The 16,192-nt window shown below is 39.8% G+C and overlaps 1 protein-coding gene across 1 annotated transcript; it reads left to right on the top strand.

Moving 5' to 3' along the window:
• The first annotated feature begins 2,999 nt into the window (after window positions 1-2,999).
• On the top strand, window positions 3,000-16,080 carry LOC108681314 (short-chain dehydrogenase/reductase family 16C member 6-like). The gene is made up of 7 exons (XM_047884971.1): window positions 3,000-3,346; window positions 8,360-8,501; window positions 8,870-8,972; window positions 9,495-9,619; window positions 11,135-11,245; window positions 14,275-14,371; window positions 16,055-16,080. Exons 1-7 carry the CDS (start codon window positions 3,288-3,290, stop codon window positions 16,078-16,080), a joined length of 663 nt encoding a protein of 220 aa, XP_047740927.1. The 5' UTR covers window positions 3,000-3,287.
• The last annotated feature ends 112 nt before the right edge of the window (window positions 16,081-16,192 follow it).

The raw sequence follows: 16,192 nt of genomic DNA, 5'->3' as shown, positions 1-16,192 counted from the left end.
CCAGCTGTGGCGTATCTAAGACCAAAATTGACGTTTTAGATCGACATTTTGATCTGAGTGCAGCAGTTTCATGACAGTAAGAAAGTTTCGAGAAGTTTTGAAGAGCAACAAACGCTCACTGCTGCAATGATGCCGTGTAATATATATCTGTCATTTTATTTCTCGGAAATTTCGAAGGAAACGCTGCTTGTTGAATATTGTATTTATTGTTGTTGTAGTTGTTAGTTGTTGTACTCGTGTTATTCGTGTGGCGAGGTGCAGGAGTTTTTTGTTTGTAATTTCCTAAACCGTTTGTTTTTCGAGGTTACCGAGTTTTTTTTTCATTGAATTTATCCTGGTACGGTACTTTATTAAGTATCAAATTCGATTAATAATTATCAAATAGAATGTACCTACGGTATCGAATAAAATATCAGGATATCAGTGGAGAAAAGCGTTATTGATTGTCTTACGGAAGTAATTCCAGGGGCATAAGTGAACCAGTAGAGATGAACCATTAAAATAAAAGATGTATTTCTCTTTTCTCGGTGTGTGTATCTTATCTTGTTAAATCATAAGGACTTAGGGCAAAGAGAACAATGATGATTTTTTCATTTAAACAGCGCAGGAACCCTGAACAATTGGGTCGAATTGATTTGAATTTCAACTTAGTAGTAGTTGATAGTATCCACTCTCGAATAATTTTTTTGCATCCTGTTAAATTTTTTTGTTCATTTGATTCCTACACGACCGCATTTTTTTACTCATTAGAGCGTGAATATAAAATAACTTTGAAAAGTTGCTAATTACCATTGCGTAAGAATGTTGTCTTAATTTATGCATCTTTGCTGCGGGTGGATCGAAAGTTTAAAATTTACTATAATTTCTTTTCAGGAAGTTTCCTTGTATTCGTGTCTCTTACGGTTAGTGAGTTGGAGGCTGACAGGCGTAGCTACATCTCTTAATTACGGTTAGTGAGTTGGAAGCTGACAGGCGTAGCTGAGTCTCTTACGGTTAGTGAGTTGGAAGCTGACAGGCGTAGCTACGTCTCTTACGGTTAGTGTGTTGGAGGCTGACAGGCGTAGCTACGTCTCTTACGGTTAGTGAGTTGGAAGCTGACAGGCGTAGCTACGTCTCTTACGGTTAGTGAGTTGGAGGCTGACAGGCGTAGCTACGTCTCTTACGGTTAGTGAGTTGGAGGCTGACAGGCGTAGCTACGTCTCTTGATTACGGTTACTGAGTTGGAGGCTGACAGACGTAGCTGAGTTTCTTAGGACTACGACGGTTCAGGTTTAGCACCAGGTTGAGTCGTGCATCCAACGCTCAAGGCCTCACCGATTAGCCCTTTTCNCTATGACGAAGTTTAATCTATCCACCAACAAGTGGTTACCGAAATACGGGAAGGCCTCACTAGTAAGGCGCCAAGACACGGCAAGTTGAGATGACAACGGGACGAACGGGTAAGAATGTTTCATTTTAATACCCATTTAGAAGAATTTCTTCATTGACAATAGAGACTATTGCGGCTACCCGGAGACAACGCCGAAGAGTTACAAGGGACACTGCAGACCACAGCTGTGGTGGGAGCGTTGGGTTCGGGCGGCAGCATTGAGGGAGTTAGGAGTGCTATGTTTGTGTTCGTAGTTATGCGCCGCATTCTAAAATTTGAACAGGTTTTGTAATCTATGCGATATATGCTCCTGTGTGTTGCTTTCTCAAGCGAGACTCATGATTAAATAGTCTGGGTTTTGAGTGCGTATTATGTAATAACACTACTTGACGTTCAAGTTTGATTGAAGTTGGACAATAATTACTACCGGAAGATATGTTTACTTTGTTATGGCTTGTAAGTCAAAATAGTCATTTTTTAATCCATCGTCAGTACCTCTGAGTTTAGTAACGCTGAAGTGAAGAAGTGAACAAATTTTTTAAAATGACACTCCACGTTGATGCTAAGGTTTACTACTCATACGGTGTGCTTAACTCAAGTATACTAGCCTCTAGGTGTTAACTCAAGTGCACTAGCCTCTAGGTGTTAGTTAACTCAAGTGTACTAGCCTCTAGGACTAGGTGTATCCAGTCACTGGTCATAGAGATCAGTATGTATGCTCTCCATCGCCAACTCGTTTCTTAGCGGGTTAGGCTTCCCAGCTGTGGCGTATCTAAGACCAAAATTGACGTTTTAGATCGACATTTTGATCTGAGTGCAGCAGTTTCATGACAGTAAGAAAGTTTCGAGAAGTTTTGAAGAGCAACAAACGCTCACTGCTGCAATGATGCCGTGTAATATATATCTGTCATTTTATTTCTCGGAAATTTCGAAGGAAACGCTGCTTGTTGAATATTGTATTTATTGTTGTTGTAGTTGTTAGTTGTTGTACTCGTGTTATTCGTGTGGCGAGGTGCAGGAGTTTTTTGTTTGTAATTTCCTAAACCGTTTGTTTTTCGAGGTTACCGAGTTTTTTTTTCATTGAATTTATCCTGGTACGGTACTTTATTAAGTATCAAATTCGATTAATAATTATCAAATAGAATGTACCTACGGTATCGAATAAAATATCAGGATATCAGTGGAGAAAAGCGTTATTGATTGTCTTACGGAAGTAATTCCAGGGGCATAAGTGAACCAGTAGAGATGAACCATTAAAATAAAAGATGTATTTCTCTTTTCTCGGTGTGTGTATCTTATCTTGTTAAATCATAAGGACTTAGGGCAAAGAGAACAATGATGATTTTTTCATTTAAACAGCGCAGGAACCCTGAACAATTGGGTCGAATTGATTTGAATTTCAACTTAGTAGTAGTTGATAGTATCCACTCTCGAATAATTTTTTTGCATCCTGTTAAATTTTTTTGTTCATTTGATTCCTACACGACCGCATTTTTTTACTCATTAGAGCGTGAATATAAAATAACTTTGAAAAGTTGCTAATTACCATTGCGTAAGAATGTTGTCTTAATTTATGCATCTGTGTTGCGGGTGAATTGAAAAGTTTAAAATTTACTATAATTTCTTTTCAGGAAGTTTCCTTGTATTCGCATGACTACTGGGCATTTTAGAGGCATAGAATACATCGATTGTTCTTTGCAATTAATTATATAACGATAACATTTGTGGAGTGCAAATGAACGTTGTTGGGCTGCGAGTTGTAAACTCAGAAGCTAAATTACAGTGAGTTGAAGATTTAGTTGTTCGACATTGATAATATTTTAGTGTTTTATAATATATTTGAGGCCAGCAATCACTTTCTACTCATCAAGCCTCCTCGCTTCACTATCGTTCAAGAAGTCCTACCAATCCCCTAGCAATGGCAACTTCACAAACCGCCTCCAAGCTCACTCCCCAGAAACCAGTTCCACTGACCACGTGAGTTACCTGCCAATTATTGACGTTATCATTGAATTATCTTACAATAATTTTTTCGGTATTTAAAACTCCTACTTCAGCACCCAAAGTTCCCAATGATAAATTCATGGTCCTTTTTATTTAAACACTGCATTCTTTTTCCGATTTTTAAACTCAACATATCCATTTCAATATTTAAGACAAGCTATTTATTCTTGGTGTCCACTCCGTCAGCATTTTACAAAATTGCTCATTTTGCTGCTCTTTCTTTTTTTCACTTGCGGTTGAACTTTATGACTTGTATGACTTGTTATGACTTGTTATGACTGCATGACTTGTCTCTCCTCTGTTGGTGTCTGAAGATATTGTTCTTCGTTCTTTTCAGTACAACGGGCATGTAATGCTGGTCACATTAATTTTAATAATGAATAGATCACTTGAAACGGGCAAACAAGTGACCGTTCCTCCACGCTTAATTCAGTGTTCTTTACTCCTAGTGTGCGTATTTTCGTAGACGTGCAGATGTACGTGCACACATGCGAATATAACATGTACGTGCACACCTACGAATATAAAGTGAGTCTTCTTCCCCAAGAAAGATCAAGCGGCTGTGCTATGAATGTAACATTGACATCTGTACAGTTCACCACCTCAATAGGTCACGGCGGGAGTGTAGCGTAGAGAGAGAGAGTCTCTTGTTGCCTCCCTTGTGGGCCGTCGTGGCTGCTGTTGCAGTGACTACTCGCCCTCACAGTCGCTTGCCACATTCTTTACACTGTCACCTTACATTCGTAACACTGTCGTCCTCCATTGCTTACACAATCACACTCTAATCCTTACATTATCACCTTCCTTACCTTACACTGTCAAAGTACCTGTTTCGTCCATTCGATACGCCTTCTCTGCCCATTTATTACATAGTCGCAATGTAATCGTTACACTGTCACCTTCCATTTGTCACAGTCCCTGTCAATTTGTCATACAGTCACCGCCCTTTTGTCATGCAGCCAACATCAATTCACTATTCATTCACCGTCTATTCATCGCTCTGGATGAAATCAGGACTTGCGTAAATCATCAATACAAAGCCGCATGCAGTTCGTTGCCCCGTTGCCAGACAGGGAGTTTATTTGTACCCTTGCTTCTCTCAGATCATGTCTCTTGCAGTTCGTTGCCCCCGTTGCCGGACAGGGAGTTTATTTGTACACTTGCTTCTCACAGATCATGTCTCTTGCAGTTCGTTGCCCCCGTTGCCGGACAGGGAGTTTATTTGTACCCTTGCTTCCCACAGATCATGTCTCTTGCAGTTCGTTGCCCCCGTTGCCGGACAGGGAGTTTATTTGTACCCTTGCTTCTCACAGATCATGTCTCTTGCAGTTCGTTGCCCCCGTTGCCGGGCAGAGAGTTTATTTGTACCCTTGCTTCTCACAGATTATCAGGGCCCTTACAGTTCGTTGCCCCCGTTGCCGGGAAGATATGCACATGTTTTTTCCCGCAATTCAGCAGGTGAAAAATTTCGCTTTTATGAAAATCACTGCATGTTTTTGGTGTCGACGATAATTTTACTCTTTTTAGTTGATGCATTAATCTAGAATATAATTTATATTTGATTTGATAATATTTTCTGATTGAATGCTTAAATATTAGTACAATGAAAATGATTCAATTATGATTTTATCACATCTGATTTTATTTTTACCATTACCTCTGATTTTTTAATATTAAACACTCATAGCGTAGACAAATTGTAATTGTTTTAAGTTCATTTATCACAATCTGCTATTACGTTATAGCGTTTTTCTCAGATGTAACCTTTGCTGTTGATTTTGATTCGTTAGTAACTTTATCAATTGTTTGCGTCTGTGTAAATTTCACCAGGAATCTTCCATTTCCCTTGCATATCACCTATTTCTAATCGACATATTATTCAAAAAATAATAATCCAAAATTATGTTTTTGTTATATAAGTGCAATGATATCTGGGATTATATAACAGCGTTATTTTTGGTGCTACTTTTCCTTTACCCCATTCCATAAACAACTTTATCAGTTCCTTTCGTCTGCTATTTGAGTATTCCTTCAACGTTATCTTATCCCTGACGTGATATTCATCATAAGTAGCAACAAAGATTCTTCCCAATGACTTCGTAATTCAAAGTAAGAAGCTTGAATTTATTGTGTTGCTTGCTATCTTTTAGTCAAGTACCTCGCCTTATTGCTGCGATGCAAAAGATGGAGATTCATTAGAAAGCCTGGCATGTGATAACTCTTCCTTATCACCGGTAAGTGATAACAATTTACGCATATACTAGCCCCAACACTGGCTCTTAAGATAACACTGGGTAAGTTTTAGCTGCTAGTATATTTGTAGTATTACCTGCTACTAGTGTTGCCTGCAACTAATTACACAGCTCACTCGTGTTTAGGGGTTCATTCAGAGAAATGAGTGAGAAGAACAGACTAAAAAGGCCACACAGGAGCATGTTTAGTCCTAAAATGCCTCGTATCCTACGGAACAACTGATATGTAGAAGCGATTTTAAACCTACCGTCCGTTGAAAAGATTTGATCAAAAGGCCAGTCTAGTTAAGAAAAGTACAAGAATCGGCGACAGGCCTCTCCAGGCCTATTCTTCAATGACGAAGATACTATACTTTACACCTCGCCTCATCACTCCCCTCACGCCCATGTTGTCCACCTCGCCTCATCATTCTCCTCACGCCCATGTTGTCCACCTCGCCTCATCATTCTCTCACGCCCATGTTGCTGTCTCTTATACACATCTAGATGTGTATAAGAGACACGCCCATGTTGTCCACCTCGCCTCTTCATTCTCCTCACGCCCATGTTGTCCACCTCGCCTCATCATTCTCCTCACGCCCCATGTTGTCTGCCCACCCCTACTGCAGTATTCAGGTTCATGGTGCCTAGCAGGAGTGTATGTAGAACCTAATACCAGAACCTGAGCATCTGTTCTGGTTATTCGTGTCTAGGTTTGAACGCGGTCACTTGTTCGTTCTTTTTAATTCGGCCGACACTGCATGATTCTGCTTATTGTCTGTCCTGCCGCTGCAATCGCGCGTCATCCTAAACGTGTTCCTGAGACCCTCAACTACTGCAGTGGAAACAATTAGCGCGGTTTAAGAATAATTGTATATAATAATTTATGTTACTATAGGTTGGCAGAATTTCTTCTTTCAAGCAGGTTTCATTGAAGACCATCGGTAACCTGATTTTCGATTTGCCAGTTCAAACTAAAAATATTGTTCGATATATTGAAAAAACTAATAAGAAAATTGCGAATAAAACAAATTCTCTGGTCTTCAATGAAACCTGCTTGAAAGAATAATTTATGTATATATATATCATAAAATCAATAATATTACCTAATAATATTATGTTGTATCGCACCGAAATAGAATCATGTTACAACTTACAAGTCTCAAAAATCAGATGACAAAAAATGTCGACTGCTAGCGTTCTACTTATGCGCTTCAAACAGCTGCAGTCCCACAGTATGACTCTTATCCGTCTCCTCCGTTCATGAGTAGTCGCTTCGTTGCCTACCCGTAATGTTTCCGTCATCCTGTCGTAAACAAGAGAAGTATAATATACTTAAATGTAGACAATACCACTTTATGTGCCAGCATTAGTACGCTTCATGAAGTGAGATGTTAGTTAATACTCCTCGCTGCCACTTCTATGGTGTCGGTGACATTAAGATGGTCAGTGGTTCGATTTGCCATAGTAAACACAGTAACTTGCCACTGACCTGAGAAAACTGCAGCACGTTGCCTCACTGCAACGTCACCACGCAGCACGTTGCATCACTGCAACGTCACCACGCAGCACGTTGCATCACTGCAACGTCACCACGCAGCACGTTGCTTCACTGCAACGTCACCACGCAGCACGTTGCTCACTGCAACGTCACCACGCAGCACGTTGCCTCACTGCAACGTCACCACGCAGCACGTTGCATCACTGCAACGTCACCACGCAGCACGTTGCTCACTGCAACGTCACCACGCAGCACGTTGCTCACTGCAACGTCACCACGCAGCACGTTGCTCACTGCAACGTCACCACGCAGCACGTTGCTCACTGCAACGTCACCACGCAGCACGTTGCTCACTGCAACGTCACCACGCAGCACGTTGCTCACTGCAACGTCACCACGCAGCACGTTGCTCACTGCANAAGAGACAGCTACTAGACTTCCACCGGGTTCGATAAGGAGCTAGGCATTTCAAATCTGAACATATATTTTTCCATAGCTTTATCTAGTCTGTTCTTGAACGCGTTCATACTTGGAGCTCCAACGATGTCATCGGGGAGGCTGTTCCACATGTCGGTGATTATGTTGTTTTGTTGGCAACCTTCCTCACTTTTATTCCAACTGAGCCACTTTTTCAGTCTCGAGGTACCTCTTCGCTGACGGAAGCAGTGATAATTTTGAAATATTTCATCTTGGGTCCTTTTCTATTCAGAGATGGCGAGATAGAACCAGTTTCATGCCGCACTTTTATTCAACGGCAGCAAGTCATGTGCATCATCTGCAATAATGAGATAGAATTAATAATTAATAGGTCCCTTCTTATAACCATCAGATGTAAGGGTACGCACACAGTGAAAGCAGGGTGCCAGCGTGCTGGTTACCTGCTTAGGCTGGCGCCTGAAACCATAGAATACAGAAGTCTATTCGTACAGGTTTTCACTGTGAACACTTACATTATTATCCTATGTTCATTCTTGTGGCAGGTTGNCTCCATTTTTTTGCCCTTAGGGTACGCACACAGTGAAAGCAGGTTGCCAGCGTGCTGGTTACCTGCTCAGGCTGGCGCCTGAAACCATAAAATACAGAAGCCTATTCGTACAGATTTTCACTGTGAACACTTACATTATTATCCTATCTTCATTCTTGTGGCAGGTTGGAGCAGGTTGCCCGCGCTGGCAAACCTGCTTTCACTGTGTGCGTACCCTAATGGTAATTAAATAATGGTAATTAAATAAGGTAATTGGTTGTTTGTCGCAGGACCGTAGTAGAAATGTGGAGCATGTTGGTGACGCTGGTGACGGTCACGGCTGCGCTGTTTGTGTCTCTCCTCATCACAGCCTACGCCGCCCTCAAGACTCTTGTGCCCCGACGCTACCGCCGCCACGACATCACCGGCAAGGTCGCAATTATCTCTTATGATTATTGTTTCAATATTTTTTCCTTTTTACAGACTTTGAGTATCGTTACAATACCATTTTACTTTATGTTTTTATTAAATATCCAGAATTTTGGAGCCTATTTTGCGCGGCATTTTTGTCATTGCATCACATCGATGCAATGGGATGTTTTTTATGTTTCATCTTTAAAAAATTTTTTAAAGAAAATCTGTCTATAAAGCTTGCTTTCTTCCAAATACTTTCAGAACGCTGTTAAATTAGTTGATTAGTATTAGTTAATTTAATTTAATATTAGTTATTAAATCGAAAGAACGAATCTTTATGTATAAAAAGACTGCAGACCCCATGCCTCCCCTCCTCCCGCGCTCAGGTGGTGCTGGTGACGGGCGGCGGCTCTGGCATCGGCCGCCTCTTGTGCATCAAACTCGCGCACCGCGGCGCCAGAATTGTCTCGTGGGACGTCAACGTGGCGGGTGCGTGGTGGGGTGGTGGGTGGCGGGGTGTCGTGTCCCTCAGAACTGTACTCATCTTGACAGTCCAGAGTACAGCAGCTGTACGTGTCCCTCAGAACTGTACTCATCTTGACAGTCCAGACCACAGCAGCTGTACGTGTACCTCAGAACTGTGCTCATCTTGACAGTCCAGAGCACAGCAGCTGTACGTGTCCCTTAGAACTGTACTCATCTTGACAGTCCAGAGCACAGCAGCTGTGCGTGAACCTCAGAACTGTACTCATCTTGACAGTCCAGAGCACAGCAGCTGTGCGTGTACCTCAGAACTGTACTCATCTTGACAGTCCAGAGCACAGCAGCTGTACGTGTACCTCAGAACTGTACTCATCTTTGACCATACTTTCAAAATTCGCTAAGTGAACGTAAGTACTTACGCTCTATTTTCTTGCCTATGATTGGTGGATTTTGCTTGAAAGGCCGTCAATGATTGACTGATGAACTTACGATCTCTTAATTTTTTTTTAAAGTATAGGCCTTTGGCAGGTAACGAAGAGACGGAGCGGCTGGTCAAGGCAGGAGGTCACGAGTGTCAAGCGCGCACTGTTGACCTCTGCGACCGGTCGGCCATCTACCGCGCGGCTGACGAGCTACAAAAGCAAGGCATAAAAGTGAGTCCCGTGAATTATTTATTATTTAAACTACGTGTACATAACACGTGCAGTTGATGCAAAAGATCACGTCAGTGGTTCATAGGAATGTTTGTTTGGTAGGTGTTGAATTTTAAATTGCTTAGCAGGATCTACCCGCGACGTCAGATCACAATTCCGGTGTTCGCAACGAATACAAATTTTCTACCTGATCTGACTCCATAAGATAAGATGAAATAACTAGTCAGTTGTCAAGGATACGAAACCTATTACCTATACACCAATTATTTCCTTTATTCTCTTCAAACTTCACAAGAACACCGAAAGTTGACCATTTTTCATATCTTTTATATAAATTTACCAATGTTTTTCCATTTTTTACCATCATGAAAATCTGCTCCGAATCACAAGTAGAGCTTCTGGCTGTTACCAGCTATGAAAATTCATTGAGACAGAAATTTTGAGCGAATAAAGAAATTTGGGAGACTAAAATATCTAACTCAGAAGTGTTCCTACAAACTCCCAAAAACTTATGAAAGCTCACAGTAGAGTTACGTATTGGTTTATTGCGTCGGTGATGTCATTCGCCGGACGGCTGGCGACACCAACCAAGCCCGGGGCCGGGGATTTTCCTGTGTTGTTTTGCAAGCATAAACTGAAGAGAAAACGATTGCTTCAAAAGTATTAACTTGGTATTTATGATTGTTTATCGGATACTGTTCGGATGCACTGTTATTGCGATTACCTAATACATTATAATTTTATTAAAGGAAAAGTATATTCATATTAATGTAAAAACGAATTTACCAATGATTAGCAGATAGTTTGTCATTTCATAAATGTCATGGTAGGTACATGCGCGAGATATTATTCTTTTAAAATCCCATGGTTACGATTTATGAATTAGACCTCACCTGAAGGAAGGTCTGAAAAGCAGCAAACCCGGAAGAATTTTGATCATTGTTCGTATCTACTAAATCATTCGTTTGCAACAGAAGTTTTATCATGAAAAGTGTACCGCGCATCAAGCGACTGCGTGCGGAATGTTTCGTCGAAAGTTTGTAGATGCTCATGCCAATAAAATGTCGAGGAAAAAGCAGCTATTATTAAAGTTCTTACGTGCTTTGCTCCTCTGGCCCACGCACTAAAAAACCCGACTTTCATGTAGAGTAGGGGCGGCTTTTTACCGCTCAGCAGCGACTGCGCGTCTAAACTTCCTTTCTTTTCTCTATGGCTGCTTGAGCCTGAATAATGAGCTTGGTTTGTATGAATATCTTCATGTTATGAATTGAACGTCTTTACTTGTTATTCAGCCGGGACAATAATTACTTATGTGGTTTGGAGTGGCTGGGTGCAGGGATTAGGATGTTTCGTGCGCCACGAAACGTGGTGCAATACATAAATGATTCATCTTAATTCAAAGATTCAATGTTTCATCTTAATTCTGTGATAATTAAGATAATGATTCATCTGTGATAATTAAGATAATGAGATAAGATAATGAATCCGAAGATAATGTTTTATCTTAATTCAAAGGTTGACATCCTCATCAACAACGCGGGCATCGTGACAGGCCGCAACTTCCTGGAGTCTCCGGACGAGCTCGTCGAGCGCACCTTCGCTGTGAACGTCCTTAGCCACTTCTGGGTGAGTTATTGAATCCTTCTCGAAGACAACCAGTTTTATGTTGGTCATTATTTTTACTAATGAACCTCGCTTTCCAAACTGCTGCATTCGGGATTTAACAAGAATCCACAATAAATTGAATTGAGAAATAAGCTCAAAAATCATTTTAAATCTCAACATATCCGGCGTCAAGAGAAGAACTGTTCCATGCTTGTTTGCTCAGCTTCTCGTTTTCTTGTCCTGCATTGCTTACTTAGCAAACTAACATTGAATACTAATTATACTTGATTAACTTACTTGGGTATGTAGTTGACTAAAGCTCTTGACGCTATTATTCAATCAGTATCAACTCTGGCAAAATCAGCTACGCGTACGGACTCAAGCGGACTCTATGTATTGTATACATATGTGAGTGATGAAAACGCCATGAAAATTCACCATATCGATATTGAACCATATCGGTATTGAACCATATCGATATTGAACCATATCGATACTGAACCATATCGATATTGAACCATATCGATATTGAACCATATCGATATTGAACCATATCGATATTGAACCATATCGATATTGAACCTGTCTCTTATACACATCTAGATGTGTATAAGAGACAGGTCCTTAGCCGCCACTTCTGGGTGAGTCCTTAGCCACTTCTGGGTGAGTCCTTGTCTGCGGGCAGTTTTGGGCAAGTTCTTCTCTTCTAAGCGATTCCTTCACTAATGCCTGAGTATAGAAAATTACTTGTAGGTGTATTATTAATATTTAAAAGTGAATCGGTTACTTAATATTGCGGACGCGGTGTTGTTAGTGCCAGTGAAGAGTTTAATTTAATGAGCAGTGAAATGTTGAACTGTTGAAGGAGGCATGATAGTTTTAAAATTTTTCTATTTATCTTCCGAGTTAATATATGAAATAGCTCTTTTACTTCTGCTTGCTCCTTACCCTCTAGTTGTTTTTTCCTTATATATTCAAGGTTATAATGTAATCGTATAAGAGGAAGATTATTTCATTAGCAGTTTGATCAGTCGTCGCCACAGAACATGTTCAGCGTGCATGCCTGTGTTGCTAATCATCATCTCGCACTAAGATTATGTAATTATCTTATTTACGAACTACAAAGGAACAACAGTTTTGTTAAACCTCAAGATTTTATTAAGGCCTCCATTATATTTTTTAGCTTCCAGGAAGATTATTATATAGAGTTTGTCGCTTCACACTTGGATTACTTCGTTCCTATAAGTGTACTTTATTCACATGAAAAAACTTTTTAGCGGTTGTTAAAATCATTGCGAGTACTACAGTGAAGAAGCGAACTCTTTATAGTATGGTACAAAATTTTGACTTTTATGAAAACTATAAATATCAACTAAACTTGCTTCCTTCAATTTTTCGGACGACAAAATGTCCATTAATTGAATCCTTCTCGAAGACAACCAGTTTTATGTTGGTCATTATTTTTACTAATGAACCTCACTTTCCAAACTGCTGCATTCGAGATTTAACAAGAATACACAATAAATTGAATTAAGAAATAAGCTCCAATATCATTTTAAATCTCAACGCATCTAGAGAAGAACTGTTCCATGCTTGTTTACTCAGCCTCATTGTGTTCTTGTCCTGCACTGCTTACTTAGCAAACTAACATTGAATACTAATTACTTGATTAACTTACTTGGTTATGTAGTTAACTAAAGCTCTTCGCGCTATTATTCAATCAGTATCAACTCTGGCAAAATCAGCTACGCGTACGGACTCAAGCGGACTCTATGTATTGTATACATATGTGAGTGATGGAAACGCCAAGAAAATTCACCATATCGATATTGAAAAGTTCAATATCGATATGGTGAATTTTCTTGGTGTTTTCTTTGCTTTTAAATTCCTTGTGAACTTGCGATATAAGCAGACTAATAATATAAGTACTTACAGTATATGTGACTCTTATGTGAGTGATTCCTTGTGAATCAAATCACGAAAAATTCAAGAATCGGCAACAGGCCATGGGCCTATTTCTTCAGTGCCGACACTTCTATTCTATTCTATTCTAAATGTAATGTGTATAATGTATTGTAATACAACAGGTAATAATTTGTATTAAAAAGTAGCGAATATTGAAAGGTGATAACATTGATAACATTGTTGTCAGACGTCGAAGGCGTTCCTGCCGGCGATGCTGGCGAGCAAGAACATTGTAAGATGATAACATTGTTATATTGTAAGATGATAACATTGTTATATTGTAAGGTGATAACAATGTTATATTGTAAGGTGATAACATTGTTATCAGACGTCAAAGGCGTTCTTACCGGCGATGCTGTCGAGCAACAGCGGCCACGTGGTGACCATAGCGTCGATGTAAGATGATAACATTGTTATATTGTAAGGTGATAACATTGATAACATTGTTATCAGACGTCGAAGGCTCATATCGATATTGAACCATATCGATATTGAACCATATCGATATTGAACCATATCGATATTGAACTATATCGATATTGAAAAGTTCAATATCGGTATGGTGAATTTTCTTGGCGTTTTCTTTGCTTTTAAATTCCTTGTGAACTTGCGATATAAGCAGACTGATAATATAAGTACTTATATGTGAGTGATCCCTTGTGAATCAAGTCGCGAAAAATTCAAGAATCGGCAACAGGCCATGGGCCTATTTCTTCAACGCCGACACTTCTATTCTATTCTAAATGTAATGTGTATAATGTATTGTAATACAACAAGTAATAATCATTGTATGAAAAATTAGCGAATATTGTAAGGTGAGAACATTGTTTTCAGACGTCGAAGGCGTTCCTGCCGGCGATACTGGCGAGCAAGAACATTGTAAGATGATAACATTGTTATATTGTAAGGTGATAACATTGAAAACATTGTTATCAGACGTCAAAGGCGTTCCTGCCGGCGATGCTGGCGAGCAACAGCGGCCACGTGGTGACCATAGCGTCGATGTATGATGATAACATTGTTATATTGTAAGGTGATAACATTGGTATATTGTAAAGTGATAACATTGATAACATTGTTATCAGACGTCAAAGGCGTTCTTACCTGCGATGCTGGCGAGCAACAGCGGCCACGTGGTGACCATAGCGTCGATGGCAGGCAAGGTGGGNGGCCGGTCGCCCCGTGAAAATAAACTGTTTCGCCGTTTTTATCAGATGTTTTACGGATATCTGGTGTTAAATTGGAATAAAAACGGTGAAACGGTGTTTCTTTTCACGTGCCGACCGGCCACTGAAATGCCGGTAATACCGTTAACGGTTATTTTTCTAACAGTAAGGTAGCCCGCTGAAAAGTTCTATTTACCGTGAATAAGTGAATGCAGCGCTTGAGTTTGGTACACTAATGTAGTTGTGTCAGCGTAGACGGTTAGGCAGAGTAACCTGTCGGCGTTTCTTCACATCGCACAAATTTTAACAGTTTGTTGTAGGCATCGAACTCAAAATCCACTACTGCAATCTGCTGTGATTAACCAAATAACTTCCTCGGTTTCCTTCAACAAGTTAGCATTTTCATTATTAACTTCGGGTTTCGAACCAGAAACTCTATTGGAATCTTGGTTATAACAACCACACCCCGAGGGGTTTTGAGAACCATGCCCTCAAATGGTGGTTTTCTAATGAGTGGTTCTAAATGGTGGTTCTCTCTCCATGCCCTCTCTGGTGGTTCTAACATCGGCTTGACTCCTCACATCAGTTGAATTTTAATGAGAAGAGTGCATCGTCTGGTTCTACAAATTATAACAATGTAATTAAAGTTAAGATGTTAAAATAGTTGAATTTTAATGAGAAGAGTGCATCGTCTGGTTCTACAAATAATAACAATGTAATTAAAGTTAAGATGTTAAAATATTCTCCTGCCGAGACGCTGTTGCTAGTGAACGGTGAACGTTTGCTTCATAAGTTTTCTGGAGCATAGAAGGTGTGGTGTCTCTCTCTTTGTAAATAAACCACTTCTGTTCCATTATAATTAATTTCTGAATTAGATGTAAATGAAGAATGACATCTCAAGTTCTGCCGACTTTTATGGTCTCCAAACGGCTTTCGTTACAAATCTCAATTAAAACATTTGAGCTTCTAAAAATGCCTCTGCTAGGTTTGTTCCCCTGTGGGCATTCTTGAATCTGGAAGAAAAATTGATTTTTCGATGTCTTAACCCATTTTCTTTTGTAGGTTATCCACCTGATCGTATTACTTAACTTCGGGAACGGTTTAATCAGTCAATATAATACAAGCTGTTGATTTCATTTATCTATCTTTGAAACTACTGAAATCCTAACATTTTTTTATGTTGGCATTCATCTTATAAGTAATTAACTGTATTTGCATTTCAATCCTCTGCTTTTTACTTAATCATTTAATTGTTAGAGAATTCGTCATTTTTAATCATGCATCATTTTCCTCGTGATTTTAAAGTTTTACATGTTATGATCATGTGAAATACTTGACTTCGTTCCGAACATTTTAATCAAAGAATGTTTTCATTTTAATGTTGATAATGTGGGTCTGGGAATATTTTAGGTACCCTCAAGCTTTTTTGTAGACAATGATCTGTAATAGTAGGTAATTGTTCTCATTCCATTACATAGTTTCTTTCTGTCTCAATACAATTTCCAGAGAATTTGTCCGTACGCTGTATTACGTACGCTGTATTCGTCTTGATGATGATTATGATATTTTTCAACTTATCGAGACTTGCCCTAGATACTTACATACCCCATATTCCTTGATAAATCCAGAAACCTTAACAACCCCAGATTCTTATTATGCCCCAGATTCCCTAATAATCCCAGATTCTTTGACGCCCCAGATTCTCTTACATCCCAGATTCTTTGACGCCCCATATTTTCTTACACCCCAGATTCTCTTACATCCCAGATTCTCTGACACCCCAGATTCTCTTACATCCCAGATTCTCTTACACCCCAGATTCTCTTACACCCCAGAT

This window comes from Hyalella azteca, unplaced genomic scaffold (assembly GCF_000764305.2).
Source record: "Hyalella azteca isolate HAZT.00-mixed unplaced genomic scaffold, Hazt_2.0.2 contig16642, whole genome shotgun sequence".
Taxonomy (NCBI): Eukaryota; Metazoa; Arthropoda; class Malacostraca; order Amphipoda; family Hyalellidae; genus Hyalella; species Hyalella azteca.
This window is presented reverse-complemented; position numbering and strand designations above follow the sequence as displayed.